Genomic DNA, 18,097 nt, shown 5'->3' with positions numbered 1-18,097 from the left:
TTACAGAATACACAAATTCCCATTTTGATAGCTCTTATAATTAAAAATTAACCTGTAACAGGGATTTGCCTTATGCAATATTTTCATAATGTCTTTCTTTAAAAAAAAAAAAAAAGATTTTATTTATTTATTCATGAGACACATAGAGAGAGAGGCAGAGACACAGGCGGAGAGAGAAGCAGGCTCCACACAGGGAACCCGATGCGGGACCCGATCCCGGAACTCTGGGACAACGCTCTGGGCCGAAGGCAGGCACTCAACCACTGAGCCACCCAGGAGTCCCTCATAATGCCTTTCTAGCAAAAATTCAAAGAACACTATAATCATTTAATCTATTCACAATGTACACTAAATGTGAAACGGCAAACTGAAGAAAAGAGTCCTTCACATAACAGATCTGGAATAAATCTGAAGTTATCATGTAAGAACTCATATATACAAAGAGAGAAACTGGTATACAGAAATGATTATTAGACAGGAGAGCCATAGCTCAAGGCCATTATGGTCTGTCTAGGATGTTACTATGCCATTTTAAGTCCATGGAATCCTCAAAACTTAAAACTTACTTAGGATCTAAAAAAATCTGCTTGAAAACAAAATTTTTCATCCAGTTTCTTTGAAAAGGGGCACAAAAATTATTGTTTTCTATAGATCTCATACACATTTACACATATTAAATCCTTAAGGGGAGCCTTAATTAACCAGACTGTTAAACATAAAATTAACCTCGTCTTAAATTCTACCCTTATTAGTGACCCACACATTTCACTATCTCCCTTAAATTTCATTGTCAAGGAATGTATTTCTGTCCTATTCATTGTGAGCACTGTGTTCTTAAAGAATAATGTATCCAACCACAAACTTTCAGGGAAAAGAGTCCAGTAATCTTAGATCCTAAATTAAGAATCTCTGCTCTTAAAGAAAGGGAGAAACCTATCTCTTTTAGCTTCCACTGTGGTAAACAACAGTAATAAAATATCCCTTACCCCTATCCACAGGGAAACATTGTATTAAGTCAGTTCCTGCCTTAAGCCAAAAGAAAACTCCAAGAAAAATAAAAATAGTCTAAACAAAAACAAGTGGGAGAAGTGGTAGTTGCACAACACTGTGAATGTACTGTCTCTGAACTGTTCACTTTAAAATGGTTAATTTTATGTTATGTGAATTACACTTCAAAAAATTACATATGCATTTTTTAAATGAGATAATCACATGCCAGAGATAACATAACCAGATTCTCCAAAACACAGGATGGTGAAAACTGTAGCCTGCATTAGAAGGCAAAGAAAAGCAGCCAAGATAGAGCTGGGGGGAAAAAAAGTCAAATATTCACTGAAGAGCCTCAAAAATCAAGCTCCTCTTGGAAAAAAATTTTTCTTTTTGTTGCTATAACAGAACCCCAGGAAGAAGCAAAGCCATCATGGAATTTGAACTCACACCACCCACCCACCCACCAGATCACACTACACACTGACTGTTCCAGGACCTGCAGTATGGCCTAGGAATACTGCTACACGACAAAGCTGCCACAGTTTGGAAAGCATGCACTCACTCTTACTTGTTCTCGCTTGGAGTGTGATGTCACTGCATTTTCAGAGAATGCCTCCCTGCACAGGATGATATATATGGATATAACATAACCTAGTTTCAACCAAATATAGGTTGTGAAAGACCCTTCTATTCCTCCCTCCTCACAGTGCCCCTAAAGAAAAAGAGGCCAGAAAAAAATTAATAGGGTCAATTTCAAATGGCTCTTTGGGAAATAGCACCTAAATTAGACTTGGAGAGGCCACTAAATCCCTTCTTTTACAGAGTTAGGCTTTACACAGTTTGGTGCTCATAGCGAAAAACTGGCTGGAGTTAACCCAATTAGAGAGCAAAATGGTCATTCAGACATCTTTTATTACAAGGGTGAGACTCTGAGATTTCAAATATTCCAATAATTAGATATTTCAATGCAAAGGTAATAGTGCCTTCCATTATCATTTAGTTCATAAAAAATCACAAGACATCTAATTACAACAGACACCTCTGCAATTTCTTTTTCTTTCTTTCTTTTTTTTTAAGATTTATTTAATTTAGAGAGAGAAGGGATGCTTGGGTGGCTCAGCGGTTGAGCATCTGCCTTTGGCTCCGGGCGTGATCCCGGAGTCCCAGGATTGAGTCCCACATCAGGCTTCTTGCATGGAGCCTGCTCCTCCCTCTGCCTGTGTCTCTGTCTCTGTCTCTCTCATGAATAAATAATCTTTATTAAAAAAATTTTAGAGAAAAAGTGCATGTGAAAAGCAGAGGGAAAGGGACAAGCAGACACTGCTGAACCTGAAGCCTGACATGAGTTTGACCTCATGACTCAGAGATCACGACCTGAGCAGAAATCAAGAGTTGAAGGATTAACCTACTAAGCCACTTAGGCACCCCCACATTTGTGATTTCTATTTAACTATGGCAGGCTACATAGTAATGTTAATATTATACAATAAGAAAGAAGTTCTAAAGTTTTACATCAGATTTTTTTTTAAGATTTTATTTAAGAGAAAGAATGAGCAAGGGGCAGAGGGACATGTAGACTCCTCACTGACCAAAAGTCAGACACGGGGCTGGATCCCAGGACCCCAAGGCCATGACCTGAGCCGAAGCCAGATACCCAACAAACCGAGCCACCCAGGTGCCCCAAGTTTTACACCCAATTCTTAACCGAAATACCAAAACCCTGGAAAACTTAAGCCTATAAGAAGGAAGAAAGAAGAAGGTATGGTATCTAATTCGCTTTTTGCTCAGCTTAGGTCAAACCTGTGCATAAAAATGTAGTATCTCAAAATATGGATGTTTAGGGGGGGGGGGATAAAAAAAGATGAAGTAGGCTTTTCTTGAGTCTCTCTTAACTCACAGAATGTTAGCTTTTGTGTTAATTTTACCACCCAACTTTCCAGTGAGGCTGTTTACAGAACACACTATCCTTTCTGCTTCCTTGGGAGTTTAAATTGTTAAGATACCTGCAAACAGTTCTCACTTTACCACCATGCTTAGTCATCACTGGAATGTGTTACACGTTTTCTTGTACAGCTGCATCTCCTCCATCCGCTGCTATTACTACTCTTAAGTGTACCCTGAGGCTAAGCAATACACTTCCAGAAAGGTAATTAAATCATTTAAATTGTTCCTCCTTGAGACCACCTTCTTGGTCATCCCGCCTTTTCTAAACATGTGGCATTTTCTTTTTCTTTTAAACCGAAATGATCATCAAAACAGTATCTGGCATTTAAAACACACTTCTTGGGGCGCGTGGGTAGCTCAGTCAGTTAAGCGTCTGCCTTCCGCTCAGGTCATGATCTCCAAGTCCTGGATCAAGCCCCACCTCGCGCTCCCTGCTTGGGGGGGGGGGGGGGGGGAGTCTGCTTCTCCCTCTCTCTCTGCCTCTCCCCCTAGCTTGTGCATGCTCTCTCCCAAATAAATAAAACCTTTTAAAAAGAAATGTTAAAAATAAGACACACTTCTTTAAAAAAAAAAAAGAAAAAAAGTTTAATGAAGCATCAACACTTGATGCACACTGCTCCAGAAAGAAAAGGCCAGGTGAGTTCGATAAAAGCCTCTCTCCCCAGGTAGAAGACTGCTCTGAAAACAAACGGCACAAATTAATTCTTCGGATTCAAAGAACATGGAAATAAACAGGACATTCCGGTTTCTTTACCTCTACAGCACTTCTCAAACCAGATCATTCCAGCTGAGCCCGGAAAGAAAAAAATTCTGGGCTAAGATTTACCCCTACTTGCTTCCTCTTCTCTTCTCTTCCCTCCAGCGTCAGGAATTCCTCTTCTGCCCCCACCCCGGGCGGGGGGGGTCAACATCGTAGGGATGTAGTCCTCCATTACGAGGTGGGAGAGAGGTGTCGCTTAACCCCGAATTACGGGAAACTGGCGAGTTTTGCCCGTCAATGGACAAACCTGTGGGGGAATCCCGCTCCCTTTTTCCTTAGCTGGGCATGTCCCAGCCTCAGAGGGGACGCCAAGCGGGGAAGAAGGAACATCTCTCGCCTTCGGCCTCTACTGGCCGCACCCCGGCCTCCGGCCCTAACCTCCGACCTCGAACATGATCTTCCCTCCGGTGCCCCCGACTCCCAGCAGCCACACCCGAGGATTCCCTCGCCACGACAGAGCGGCGGACTCCCTTTCTCCGACCCTCTTCCTCACAACGGTCACACCCGACGGCTCACTCCATCCTCAACGGTCACGCTCCTAGGATTCCCTCTTCCCCCTGCCAGCCTCCAAGGCAACCTGGGGTCCCCCCCCCCGCAATCAATGAGGGACACACCCCGAAGTTAGCCGCCTCGAACTCACCGGAGGCAAAGGCGGGGGTGGCGGCAGCAGCCAGAGAGCACGGCCCGAGTGGTGGTGTAATGGTTTCCTGCACGTCACGACTCCTTCTCCAGGTCTAAGCCACTGCGCAAAACCCACTTTGCCAGGGACAAAGATGGTGGACAGGAAACTCTGACGTCAGAGAACCTCGCCGCGAACCGTCATCCCCGCGCGCGGGAGAACCTGAACGGCGGCGAGCTCCGTAGCCTTGGAGACAGGCGGGTTTCGCTTGGAAACCGGAGGCGGGACGCCCGGGCCAGTGGCTCTGCAGAGGGATGTATGAAACAAGCTGCTGTTCTCTGGACTTGATTCATCACACAGGCGCTCCCTAAAAACTCTCACATAGAAAAGGTGAAATATCCTGTCCTTTTATTAAAAAAAAATGTTTTTTATTTTTTATTTTTTATTTATTTTTTATTTTTTTTAATTTTTTTTAAAGCTCAGTTAATGGGCAGCCCGGGTGGCTCAGCGGTTTAGCACCACCTTCAGTCCAGCGCCTGATTCTGGAGACCCGGGATCGAGTCCCACGTCGGGCTCCCTGCATGGAGCCTGCTTCTCCCTCTGCCTGTGTCTCTGCCTCTCTCTCTCTCTGTGTCTCTCATGAATAAATAAATAAAATATTAAAAAAATAATAAAGCTCAGCTAATTTCGCAGGCCAGTTCAGGACTGTGGACAATGGTGACCCAGCCCCGGACTGTCCACGGGCAGTGGGACCAAAGGATAGTAGTGAAAAGAAAACAGGTTGAGATGGCATCAAATCTGAGTCCAAATCCATGCCACGAAAATGACTGATAAATCACTTAACATCTCCTTATCTGTGAAATGAAGCCAATGATCTAATTCTGTCCGGCTTGTGAAGTTTAAATGAGATCAAGTAAGTAAAGCACCTGGCTTACAATAGGCGTGCTTACACAAAAGTAAGTTGCTTTTGGAAACCAAGACCTAGAAATCTCTGTACCCCCACCTCAATCTTGCTGTGAACTTAAAACTGCTCTAAAAATAGTAAGTCTTTGGCTAAAAAGAAAAAATGGAAAGCAAGAGAGCCTGGGACAGAACTTGAAACCAAAATGCAAAGGGGACTGCAAAGTAGAAAGGGAGAAGGAAAAGCAGGTGGTTAAAATGTTTTAGCATGTTTTTAGAGTTCTTTTTTCTTTAGATTATTTATTCATGAGAGAGAGAGAGAGAGAGAGAGAGAGAGAGGCAAAGACACAGGCAGAGGGAGAAGTAGGCTCCATGCAAGGAGCCTGACGTGGGACTGGATCCCAGGTCTCTAGGATCAGGCCCTGCGGCAAAGGTGGCGCTAAACCACTGAACCACCCACCGGGCTGCCCCTATTTTTAGAGTTCTATAAAGTAGGAACTATACCAGTCTGTTCACTCTATCTCTGAGACCTAGCCCCCTCCCCAAAATTTATTGAATGCATAAATATATGAGTGAATGGTCAACAATATCGTTGCTATAGAGAGGAGGAGGGAGGGCTGAAAACTGTCCAAGGATTTAGCAACATAAAGGTCTTTAATGTCAGGGTGCTTAGGTGGCTCAGTCGGTTAAGCAACCAACTCTTGATTGCAACTCAGGTCATGCACACGGAGCATGGAGACTGCTTAAGATTCTCTCTCCCCAGCTCAAAGTAAATAGTCTTTGATGTCATTGATGGGACCATCAGTAGAGATCTGAAGGCAAAAGCCATCCTGAAGAAGTTTGAGGATGAATGGGAGCTGAAGAAATAGAAACGAGTTCTGAATAGCTCCATAAGAAAATATGGCTGAAAGTATATTGGATATTTGAGAGAGAAAATAGCAAGGATTTTAAGTTCTATATTCATACGTTTTATTTACACTATCTCTTTAGCAATACCATGAGCTCAATGATTGTTCCTATCCGTAGGATTCCAAAATCTCTATCTCTAGCCTTGACCTACTCCCAACTTCAAACCACCAACTTGCTAACCATGCTGATGGAAAATTCTATATTTATAGCCCACCCAAATTAAGCAAACCTTGGGATAAGGGAGAAGGGGTGTTGAAAAGCCTGGTTCCAGTTATAATTACTGGAAATTAGATATGGATTTTGTTAAAAAAAAAAAAGCCAGCAGAAAAACCTTAAAAGATTTTGATTCATATCCCTCTCCTCTCCTATTCAAAACCTTTCAATGCCTAGTAAGTCCAAAACCTATCCTCACCCTCAGTTTCCCCCATCACTATGCTCTTTAGTTTTCTCACCTGTAAAATGGGGAAATAGTAATATCCAATCATAAGACTGTTATGAGGATTAAGGGAAGTAATATATGTAAAGCACTTAGAAATATGGCTGCATAGTATGACTATGTACTATTCGCTACGTGTGATTATCTCAATAAATTACCGTAACTTGCTCAAGCCAGAAAACTGGAGAGCCATTCTTGATTTCTCTCTCCCTTAATGATCACATCCAAACCATCTCTAAGTTGTCAATCTACCTTCAAAATCTTTAATTAAAAAAAAAATCTTTAATTCACCCAATCCACTCTACTCTACCTCATTAATCCAAGCCGCCACCACCTATTGCCTAGACTACCAGAAACCTCAACTTTCCTCCCAACCATTCTCCGTATAGCAGCCAGGTTATTTAACTTATTTTGAAATATAAAAAACATTTTTAAAAAGTGCACACATCATAAATGTAAACTTTGGATGAATCTTCACAAAGTAAACATAACCATATAAACATTACAGGGTCATCTTAAACATACAAACCTCAGAGCAGCCCTGGTGGCTCAGTGGTTTGGTGCTGCCTTCAGCCTGGGGCCTGATCCTGGGGACCTGGGATCAAGTCCCATGTGGGCTCACTGCATGGAGCCTACTTCTGTCTCTCTCTCTCAGAAATAAATAAAATATTAAAAAAAAATACAAACCTCATCATGACTCTGGTGTATAAATCCTTCAAGGAACTCCCATTGCACTTGAACTAAAATCCAGCTTCCTTCCTATGGCCAGAGTCCTTGCATAGCTTGTCCTCTACCTCTCTAACACCATTTTATGCCTTTCAGTTACTCTACATCTCCTCTTTTGCTATTGCAGCCCTCAAATATGCCGAACTCTTTCATCCTAGGGCCTTCACAAATAGCACTTCTCCTGCCTAATAATTACGCCCTCCCCTCACTCAATCTCCACATGACTGGCTCATAATTTAAGTCTCAGGTTAATTGTAATCTCCTCAGAAAGACACTCTATTTACCCAGTCTAATAGTTTCTGTCCTCCTAGCCCAGACTGCCACACCATCCCAGCCCTTATTACACTTGTAAATTATATATTTGTTAATTTACTTATTATCTCCTAGATTATAAATTCCATGTCTGTTTTTACTACTTCATACCCAGAACCTAGCATACTGCCTGACACATAAAAGTTATTCAATATTTATTAAATAAATGAATGTCCACAGGCAAAGTACTAAAACTAACATTTAAGACTTTCCATAATCCACTTAAAACTATTTTCAACATACTCTGTACTATTCCTTTCTGTAGCTCTATAGTTAAAGCAAACTATAGTTTACTCCTCCTATACACTCCATGCTGTTCCCTTAGCCTGGAAAGCCCTATCACCACTACTGTGACTTGCCCCAAATGTACTCATCTTTTAAGATCCACCTAATTCATAAAACTCAGTGGACATCTGTTTTGGTATGAGGTACAGAAGGCACCAGGTTACATCATTGTATTAGAAAGCAACTGGCAAAGAGAAGCTGAAATAAAATAGGATAGAAACGTTCTTCCCTTTGGTTATGTAGGCCAATATAGGGTTTCTATTTAAGCTGGTCTGTAGTGACTTATTTTTCCCAGCTGATTGTTATCTCTTCTAAATTCACATACTGGGGCAGCCTGGGTGGCTCAGCGGTTTAGCGCCGCCTTCAGCCCAGGGCATGATCCTGGAAACCCTGGATTGAGTCCCACGTCGGGCTCCCTGCATGGAGCCTGCTTCTCCCTCTGCCTGTGTCTCTGCCTTTCTCTGTGTGTGTCTCTCATGAATAAATAAATAAAATCTTTAAAAAAAAATTTCACATACTAACCTGATGGCTCTGAATACCTCTTCATGTAAATACGCTTTTTATGTGTTTTATTTATTACAATATAAACCTGAGAATGGGACTTATGATGAGGTGGTTATTATTTGTTGGCTTTAATAATTGCCATTAATTGCAGCATCTGGACGGCTCAGTCAGTTAAGCGTTCAACTCTTGATTTTGGCTCAGGTCACCATCTTAGGGTGGTGAGTTCAAGCCCGTGTGGGGCTCTGCGCACAGTGAGAAGTCCACCTGAGATTCTCTCTTTTTTTTTTTTTTAAATATTTTTAAACTAATAATCCAAGATTCTTTTTTTTTAAATTTTTATTTATTTATGATAGTCACAGAGAGAGAGAGAGAGAGGCAGAGACACAGGCAGAGGGAGAAGCAGGCTCCATGCACCGGGAGCCCGACGTGGGATTCGATCCCAGGTCTCCAGGATCGCGCCCTGGGCCAAAGGCAGGCGCCAAACCGCTGCGCCACCCAGGGATCCCGAGATTCTCTCTTTTCCTCTCCCTCTCCCAGCTTGCACACTCTCACTAAAATATATAAAATCATTTTTAAAAATTGACATTAGTTATTTTTTACTGCCATAAAGCGGAGGCCTCTCTTCCAGGAACCGCAGGAACCTTTCTCATCCTTTTTCTCATAATTCCAATTTACTTTTGGGGTATCCTCAAAGGACTATTTAATCAAGGCATCTTGCCCTCTTTTTTCCCCCCAAGATTTACTTATTTAGAGAGAGCGAGTAAACAAGCGAGCACAGGGGTGAGGGGAGAAGCAGAGGGGACGGGAAAGAAACAATCCCAAGTGAACTCTGCTCTGAGTATGGAGCCCAACGCCAGCCAGATCTCACAACCCTGAGATCATGACCTGAGCTGAAACCAAGCGTCAGATGCCTAACCAACTGAGCCACCCAGGAACCCGTCTTGCCCTCTTCTAAAAGTGAAACGGAGCAGAGGAAATCCAAACTTGAATTTGAATCATAAGTACAGTGACAGAAAATTGTTGAAACCCATTCATGCAACACTGCCTGGGTGAGACAACTAATTCTTACTTGAGACCTTCAATAGGACTGTAGTTCCTGTCTTTTTTAGAGATGGCTTTCCTTGTTTTGTTAACTACTCTATATATTTCCAATAAACTTTTTAGTTTAAATATTAGCCTGTTTCTTTGCTTGTAAACAAAGAACCCTCATTGATACAAACGCTTAATTTCCCACTTGTAGTTAATGCTAAATCTCGTTTGTCTTCTTGTTAGGAAAAGCCTGCATGTAACAGCTACCATTGTTAGAGCACCTAATACCTCGTCAGGTAAGTCTTTTCGCTGGCAGGTTATTTGGTAGAGTAAAAAAAAAAAAAAAACCAACAACAAACCACGTTTTAGAACTATAAGATTAACTTGCATGATTTTATTGAAAACGGTTACATGCAAACCTTGTCTTTAAGAGTTCTCATTATGCAAACCAATGAACTTTATATCATAAGGTCCTTTAAGGCAGTGGATAATCCCCCCCCCTTTTATTCCTATCCATTTAGCACAGAAGTGGGGAAGGGTTGGAAAGAGGAATAGCTGAACTTGTAACTCGTCTAAATTCAATAAACCTGTTGCTTTAAAGCAACTCAAACGAGGTAAAGTTGCATACGGTGTAAAAGCACTTTGCAAACCGTAAGGTAAATTACGTTAACTTTGATATACAGTGAAAAGTACCATCGACCAAGCGTCCCCAGTTCGTTCTAGTTAGAACTCATCAGGATGCCTCCGTCTTAGCACTGTAGTCTTATCGCTGTGGCACATCCAACCGTGGACGAGAGGAGGAACTTTTTTTCCATCGAGTGTGGCAGGTACCTCGTTATGCTACACCTACTACACCTAGAAAACCACACCTAGAAAAGTCGATCTACCAGCTAGAATGGAAAGTAATCGTTCCCAGTTCTGACGAACCGCAGGAACCTTTCTCATTCTCATCATCTTTTTAAACATCGGCCACAAAGCTGAAGGATGCTCTGCCCAGCTGCGGCTCTCCAAAGCACCCCCGGAAGGTGGCAGAATGTAAAATCAACCACCACCCCCGCCGCGCGCAGAGAGAACTTCCGTGCGTCCGTACTCCCTTTCCTCCTCCCACCTCTAACTGTATCGCCCAAGGGAACCAAGGCCTCAGCAACAGGCCCGGAACTCTTGGCTCCGGGTGCCAGACGTCGGCGCGGCGCCCCAAACATCTTGCCAAAATGACCTCTGCAGAGGGAGATTCACAGGTGCGGCGTCCCGCCGGGGACGCGATGCAAAACCGGCGAAGAAAAGTAAAACCAACGAGCAAAGGACTCGCCTTTAAGCCCGCCCCCAAGTGACTTAATTTCAGCGGGAGCGGAAGCGGAAATCCCGGTGGGGTCATAGAGTCGGCTAGTTCCGGTTCCCAGGCCACCGTCCTGGCTAGAGCGCCTCTCCTCCGGCGGCCGTCCCTGTCCCCCGCCGCTTCTATTTCCGGGTGCGGCTTCTGTCATAAAGCGGAGGCCTCTCTTCCAACGTGGCGTCGTGAGTGTTTCGCGCCCCGCCGGACGGAGGTCCGCGCGCGAGCTCAGGCGCGGGCGTTTGGCAGCCGGCAGCGGGAGCGGGTCCTGGCGTGCCGGGCCCGCGCTGCCACCTCTAACCCCTCCAAGCTTGCTGGCTTTTAAGCTCTCACGATGGAGACTCCCTGATCCGCAGCCTCCAGGACCGCAGCTCCCGAGGAGAGCTCCTTCGCCCATGCCTGTGCCCCGTAGGCATGCTCTGCCCTTCGAGGCGCAGCATCTGACAAGTCACCCCCACCGCACACACCACGTCCACCCGCGTCTGCCTTAATTTCGTTCTTAATCTCCTTAATTCGAGACCCCTCCCCCGCTCGGCCTCCAGAAGAGGTCTTTTTTCCCCCGCCCAGTTCTGTAAAAGGAGTTTTGGGCCTCCTGCAGAAAGATCACCTTTAGGACTGAGCACCTCTTTGGTAACTAAAACAAATTCATGCTTACTAAAGGGCTTGTGGGTAAAGCGAAACCCAGTGCACATAGGAAACTATGGCTGAGCATGGGGCTCACATCACAACTGCTGCTGTGGTGGATGACCAGCCATCCATCTTTGAGGTGGTAGCACAGGACAGTTTAATGACAGCAGTGAGACCTGCTCTTCAGCATGTGGTCAAGGTAAGGTATTAATTCTCTAAAAGGTTTTAGGGACGACTGGGTAAAAAAAAAGAAAAAAAAATCAAACCAGTAACACGAGTTTATTCAGTTGCCTAGGTTTTGAAATTGCCAATTAGCATATAATTCATTTCCAGAGATTTAACAGTTTTTGAGTCCCTGTTATAAGAGTCCTGTACTGAATACGCAGCACTACAGGGACAATAGGGCAGACCCCGAAAGAAGCAATTTGTTTAAGCCCAAAGTATCAGAATTTAGAGGGGGAAAAAAAGGAAATGTGAATATGAAATGGAATGAAATTTACTAATTCACTAATTTGCTTTAGGTTCTTGCAGAATCAAATCCTGCCCACTATGGCTTCTTTTGGAGGTGGTTTGATGAAATCTTCACCCTGCTAGATCTTCTGCTCCAGCAACATTACCTGTCTAAAACTAGTGCCTCATTTTCTGAAAATTTTTATGGCTTGAAGCGCATTGTAATGGGAGACACACACAAGCTTGAGAGATTGGCCAGCGCTGGTCTCCCAAAGAAGCAGTTTTGGAAGTCAATTATGTTCCTGGTTCTTTTTCCCTACCTGAAAGTGAAGCTGGAGAAGCTGATTTCTAGCCTGAGAGAAGAGGATGAATATTCTATCCATCCCCCTTCTTCCCGCTGGAAACAGTTTTATAGAGCCTTCCTGGCAGCCTACCCATTTGTAAACATGGCATGGGAAGGCTGTTTTTTTGTACAACAACTTCGATACATCCTAGGGAAGGCTCAGCATCATTCACCACTGCTGAGGCTGGCTGGAGTTCGGCTAGGTCGACTTACAGTTCAGGACATACAGGCTCTGGAGCACAAGCCAGCTGAAGCCAGCATGATGCAGCAACCAGCCAGGAGGTAAGGCTTTAACATTTCCCAGAATCTTACACTAAGAAATTCTAAAACCTTAACCTAATTTTATGAAACTCACCCTCCTTGGTCCACTTTGAGGTATTTCATAAATCACAGAAAAATTCTTATGTTCATAAAACCAGAGTTTCCATCCTGGTAACCTTCCTCCTCATACTAGCTACATTTTTGTGCATGGCTTGCTGTGTGCCAGGCCCTGTGCTGTTTGATTTACGTACATATCTCAATCCTCATCACAACTCCATGAAATAAATTCATTACCCTGTTTAACACTTGATGAAACTAAGCCCTATTAGCTAGGTACCTTGCCAAGGCCACATAGATAGAAGGTGGGAGAACTGAGATTCAAGCCAGATCAACAGTTCTCTGTAAGACTGTACTCTTAACTACAATGCCACTGTTTCTAGTTGGTATCTGTACGCTCCTACAAATTCAAATATATATTCCTCAATATTGCTAGGTTATTTTTTGTTAAGTGAGCTGCTTTTTTCTGGATATTCTATCTGACACACACACACACACACACAAATCAATATAATCAGTATCTCATTAATTTTTTTCTCTAAACAAAAACAAAACTCTAGTCATTAAATACAAAGTTTAGCTCCTGTGCTCTCAAAATAGTGTAAGTCAGAAAAAGGAAATCATTTAGAATAGACACTAAAGGAGACCGTGCCAATCTAGCAGCTACTCAAACTCCAAAGTGAATCAGTAATTCTGATGACAAATATAAGAGCTACATTGATATTGGTCACTGTGTGATCAAACCTAAACAGTTTCTCCTTTTGCCTCCTTGTTCTATTCTCCCACCAGTGTTGGTGACAAAATAAAGTCATCTCTGAAGAAAGCTCTGGGAGGTGCTGCCTTAACCCTGTCTACTGGCCTTTCTGTGGGAGTATTCTTTCTGCAGTTCCTTGAATGGTGGTACTCCTCTGAAAATCAAGAAACAATCAAATCACTGACTGCCCTGCCTACTCCTCCACCACCTGTACACCTAGACTACAATTCCGATTCTCCCCTGCTACCCAAAATGAAGACTGTGTGCCCACTGTGTCGTAAAACCCGGGTGAATGATACTGTTCTTGCCACCTCTGGCTATGTGTTTTGTTATCGCTGTGTGTTTAATTATGTAAGGAGTCACCAAACTTGTCCCATAACAGGTTATCCAACAGAAGTACAACATCTAATTAAACTGTACTCCCCTGAAAACTGAAAGGAATCAGCATTTTGTCTCACAACAAAATTATTGCACATAAGGCTGAAAAAACGATTTTCAGCACAGTACCTAGCATTGTTTGATTCTTCTAATCCTCAATTCATAATTATAAGAACTTTACACAAGTAGAGTTGACCCCTGAATGATGTGTGTTAATGGTGCCGATACCACCCGCCCCCAGTAGAAAAATTTATGTGTAACTTTTGACTCTCCCAAAACTTAACTACTAAGCCTACTGTTGACCGGAAGCCTTACCACTAACACAAACAACACATTTTCTGTTATGTCAGATGTATTATATACTGTATTCTTACAGTAAAGCTAAAGAAAATATTAAGAAAATTTTAACAGAATATACATTTTTAGTACTGTACTATAAAAAATCCACATACAAATGGACCCACACAGTTCAAATCTGTGTTCAAGGGTCAACTGTATATGGATTTCTTTAAAAGGATATATCCATTGATCTAAACCTTTTAACCTGCTCTCTAGACTCCTATTTAGAGTTTAGCAAGCTGGTTAGAATAAGAGAATCAGGATTGACAGGGGACATGAAGGTCAGTGTAGAGGAAGTAGATGAAAGAGGATAGTACAGAAGCTTTTCCTTGAAGAGCAAGAGGTATAGAAGCTCTCAGGAAAAAACCCAAGTTAGACCTCATAAAGAGGTCTCATCGCCCCTCATCACCCGATGGGGAAGCAGGCCTTTTCTTGAGAAAAGCATTTATCTGCCTATGAGGAAGAGATTTTATCAATGTGCAAACAATGTGAAATGTGGACCTACTCTTTATAGAAATAATTAGAAACACTTTAGAAAAACAAAGCACCTTCCATATACTGTGATCCACTTGTTAAGTAGCATCTGCTATAGTACATCAACTTTTAAATAAGATTCCTTTATGAGCCATACGTATCTTTTCTTGGGAAACTGGTTAAAGAAAAATAGCAGTTGAGGGTAATACCGAGCAGTTTGAAGATTTCGGTGTGAAAGCAAAACTAATAAGCAATCAAGAGATGACATAAAATACTGACTTAACTATGTGCAAAAGAATCTTTTAATAAGGTCTTTCTTCTTGTCGTTAAGAGTTTGCTAAATGGGCACAAATTATTCTGGCTATTACTAAGTTTCTATGAAACGCTTAAGTAAATTTTAAGAATAAATGTTTTTGGCAAAGAGGTGTCCCGAGTTTCATGGTTATGTGGAAACTTAACAAGTACTTGCTTGAGGTGGGGGTAACCTGGGTGGCTCAGTCTGGTAAGCGACATCCAACTCTTGGTTTTGGCTCAGGTCATAATCTCAAGGTTGTAAGATCAAAGCCCCACAGGGGGCTCTGCTGCTCAACATGGAGTCTGCTTGGGATCCTCTCCCTCTACTCCTTCCCCTTCTTGCTCTTTCCCTAAAATCTTTAAAAAAAATTACTTGAGATGTTTAAAGCATATTTTTCCTTCAGATCATCTTTGAGGTATTTTTGTATTGACATTTTGCTTTTTCTGCTAATCCAATTCTTGGAGGGAAAAAACCCTCTATTCCAGCAGCAAGAATTCAGCTTTGTGTGAAAGTCCCCGTTATTACAGAAACACTTAATTTGCTTATGTAGTAAAATTCATGCCACTGGATTATCAGGTTGGTGAAAATATATGGGTAGAGAAAGGATGAAAATAATTTAAGCGCCTCTGCTGAGAGAGATGTTTTCTAATATTTAGCAATTCAAAGCACATTCTCTGATAGCGCAAAGTTAATAAAATTAAAATTTGAAATGGAATAACTTACAGATTTAAAAACACTTTTCTGGGGACGCCTGGGTGGCTTAGCGATTAAGCATCTGCCTTCAGCCCAGGGCGAGATCCTGGAGTTCCAGGATCTAGTCCCACATCGGGCTCTGTGTGTGGAGCCTGCTTCTCCCTCTGCCTGTGTCTCTGCCTCTCTCTTTCTGTGCCTCTCATTAATAAATAAAATCTAAAAAAATTAAATAAATAAATAAAATACAAACACTTTTCTGTACCATAAGAATATAATGGGTATTTGTTAAAGTTCTTATTAAATCCCAAGGTTTTACCAAAACAAACACCACAGTTAATTAAACATTTTTAATATAGTAATAAATCAGTAAGAAAACTAAACCAGATTCAGGATTGAAATAATGTAGTCCTCCATGAAGATATCAAAGCCAGATTTTTCACCTCCACCTAAGAAGAAAAACATGAAACGTAAAAGTATCAGCAATTCAAGAGTATCAAAGAAACACATAATAATAAATATATAATAATAAAAGCAGTATCCAAATAGATTGAGAACATTCCAATGTGGAAAAACCAGAATCAGCTCAGAGAGAAGATTATGGAATCATACCCTGGTCAAAGCCAACACTGAAGCAATGGCAATACCAGGTCAGACGATACTTCACTCATCATCGCATCATTGCATTTCACATCCTTATAAACGTAAAAGCAACCCAACACTATTTTCACATCTAAGAAGACTTAGGTTAACCTATTAAATAAAGGCTTCTTTATAGATAAGTTTCAAGCATGGACTTTTGATAAATATTTTATTTTCCACTATGGTTGCTTTAAAGACTCTGCTGTATGAAAATACAAACTTAAAGTTTTGGTTTGGAGGAATTTTTTTGTTTTTGAAATATAGGAGAGTGGAGTAGCATTTATGATTCAAAAACTTGAATAAACCCAAACACAATGCATGATAAAATTTCAGGGATGTCAAAGATTTTTCTATACTAAATTCCATTATAAAGTAAACTGTTCATTTAATATACAATTTGATTTGCAATTCTGCAGCCAACAAAGATAAAAAGTATAAAACTTTTATACTGGAATCTTCTATCTTAAGAGTGCTAGACCCAGAGAGGCTATGTTTTGGCAAAGTCCACAGCAAATTAACAGCAGAGCCAGAGAGAGAACAGAGATCTGATTACCAGATTTAGATTTTTCCACTACCAGCTAAATATGGAGTTTAATTTCATTTTTCTCCAGGCCATGAGCAAGATAAAAGAAGCAATGCAAGGGTGCCTTGCTGGCTCAGTCGGTGGAGCATGGGACACTATCTTAGGACTGAGTTGGAGCCCCACACTGGATGTGGATTACAAAAAAAAATCTTAAAAAAAAAAAAAAAGGCAATGCAAAGTCTAGGTAATTCACAACCTGGATAATCAATTTCTGAATAAGAAAGCTGACTGCAATCACTGACATGTAAAAGTACTTGGATCACAATGTCACCCTCCCCAGCCTATCAGCAAAGTATAGTCAGTATTTAAGTAACAATTCTGGAGACCGCACAGGCTTCCTTCAGCCACCTACAAATGTCAAGATTGATACTCCTTAAAAACTGGAGGCTAAGGCGCCTGGGTGGTTCAGTGGTTAAGCATCTGCCTTTGGCTCAGGTTGTGACCCTGGGGTCCTGGAATCGAGTCCCATATAAGGCTCCCTGTAGGGAGCCTGCTTCTCCCTCTGCCTGTGTCTCTGCCTCTCTCTGTGGGTCTTTCACGAATAAATAAATCTTGAAAAACAACAATAACAACAACAACGAACTGGCACCTGTTGGTCTGTGTTGGCCATTCAGCAACTAAATTCCATAAAAAGAGAGAAACTAACAAAGTGCCTGTTTTCCAGGGGTTATGCTTGAGCCTTTAGCTCATCATCCTCTACAGGTGAAGTACATGTTTAAAATGAGGAAAACAGGCTGAGAGATCTTCACTTTGTCTAAAAGCATGAAACTTGGGAGCAGAGCTCCAAGTGTGCTCCCACCATACACACATCCCTAGTTCTCTACCTCATTACAGTTGCTCCATCTGGACAGCTCCATCTTCCCCTAATCCTTGCAATCCGAAAAACGCCTCATTATAGTTTTAAAACCTTACCCAAACGTCACCTCAGTAAAGTGGTCTGGAAGCCTCAGTCATCTTCCCCTCTGCCTCCCACAGCACTTTTCCCCACCACATCACATGTCCCCTATTCAGCCATGCACATCCCCCGCATTCCGTCTGTCCCACCACCCCATGACAGAGTTCCTATAGAACCGGGACAGGGTCTTACTGGCCTTTGCATACACCACACTCAGGTGCCTGGTACATAGGATGAGTCTCAATAAATGAACGTTTAGGGCAGCCCGGGCGGCTCAGCGGTTTAGCACCGCCTTCAGCCCAGGGCATGACCCTGGGGTCCCGGGATCGAGTCCCACATCGGGCGCCCTGCATGGAGCCTCCTTCTCCCTCTGCCTGTCTCTGCTTCTCTCTCTCTCTCTCACGAATAAATATAAAATAAAGATAAATGAACGTTTAATTCAGTCAATGAGCGGGCCCCCCTCCTAAACCTTAAGCTACTAGATTATAAAAGTATCAGCACAAAAAGCAACTTACCTTCAACACTGCAGGTGGGTACGGGACAGACCCCTGGCGTCTCTAAGCCC

At 42.3% G+C, this 18,097-nt stretch overlaps 2 protein-coding genes and 1 non-coding gene across 5 annotated transcripts in view; 1 reads left to right on the top strand and 2 right to left on the bottom strand.

Annotated features, from left to right (window-relative positions):
* Positions 1–4,488, bottom strand: part of AP2B1 (adaptor related protein complex 2 subunit beta 1) — a 131,478-nt gene extending 126,990 nt beyond the window's left edge. For 2 of the 3 annotated variants that reach the window (XM_072779531.1, XM_072779533.1), the window contains exon 1: positions 4,335–4,488. The gene's annotated coding sequence lies outside the window, so the exon portion shown is untranslated. Of the gene's footprint in view, positions 1–3,760; positions 3,899–4,334 lie in introns of those variants that run through there. The other variant, XM_072779532.1, reaches the window with a different exon arrangement.
* Positions 4,489–10,842: 6,354 nt separating this feature from the next.
* On the top strand, positions 10,843–14,848 carry PEX12 (peroxisomal biogenesis factor 12). Its single transcript, XM_072779536.1, has 3 exons — positions 10,843–11,570; positions 11,893–12,446; positions 13,272–14,848. The coding sequence occupies exons 1-3, from the start codon at positions 11,445–11,447 to the stop codon at positions 13,669–13,671; spliced, it is 1,080 nt and encodes a 359-aa protein (XP_072635637.1). The 5' UTR covers positions 10,843–11,444; the 3' UTR covers positions 13,672–14,848.
* A 1,146-nt stretch (positions 14,849–15,994) lies between these two features.
* LOC140607643 (Z30 small nucleolar RNA) lies at positions 15,995–16,091 on the bottom strand. Its single transcript, XR_012009602.1, has one exon. It is a non-coding gene; the product is annotated as a Z30 small nucleolar RNA (small nucleolar RNA).
* Positions 16,092–18,097: the final 2,006 nt, after the last annotated feature.

The sequence above is a fragment of the Canis lupus genome, chromosome 16 (assembly GCF_048164855.1).
Source record: "Canis lupus baileyi chromosome 16, mCanLup2.hap1, whole genome shotgun sequence".
Classification (NCBI taxonomy): Eukaryota; Metazoa; Chordata; class Mammalia; order Carnivora; family Canidae; genus Canis; species Canis lupus.
Note: the sequence above shows the minus strand (reverse complement) of the source record. Positions and strands in the feature narration are given on the sequence as shown.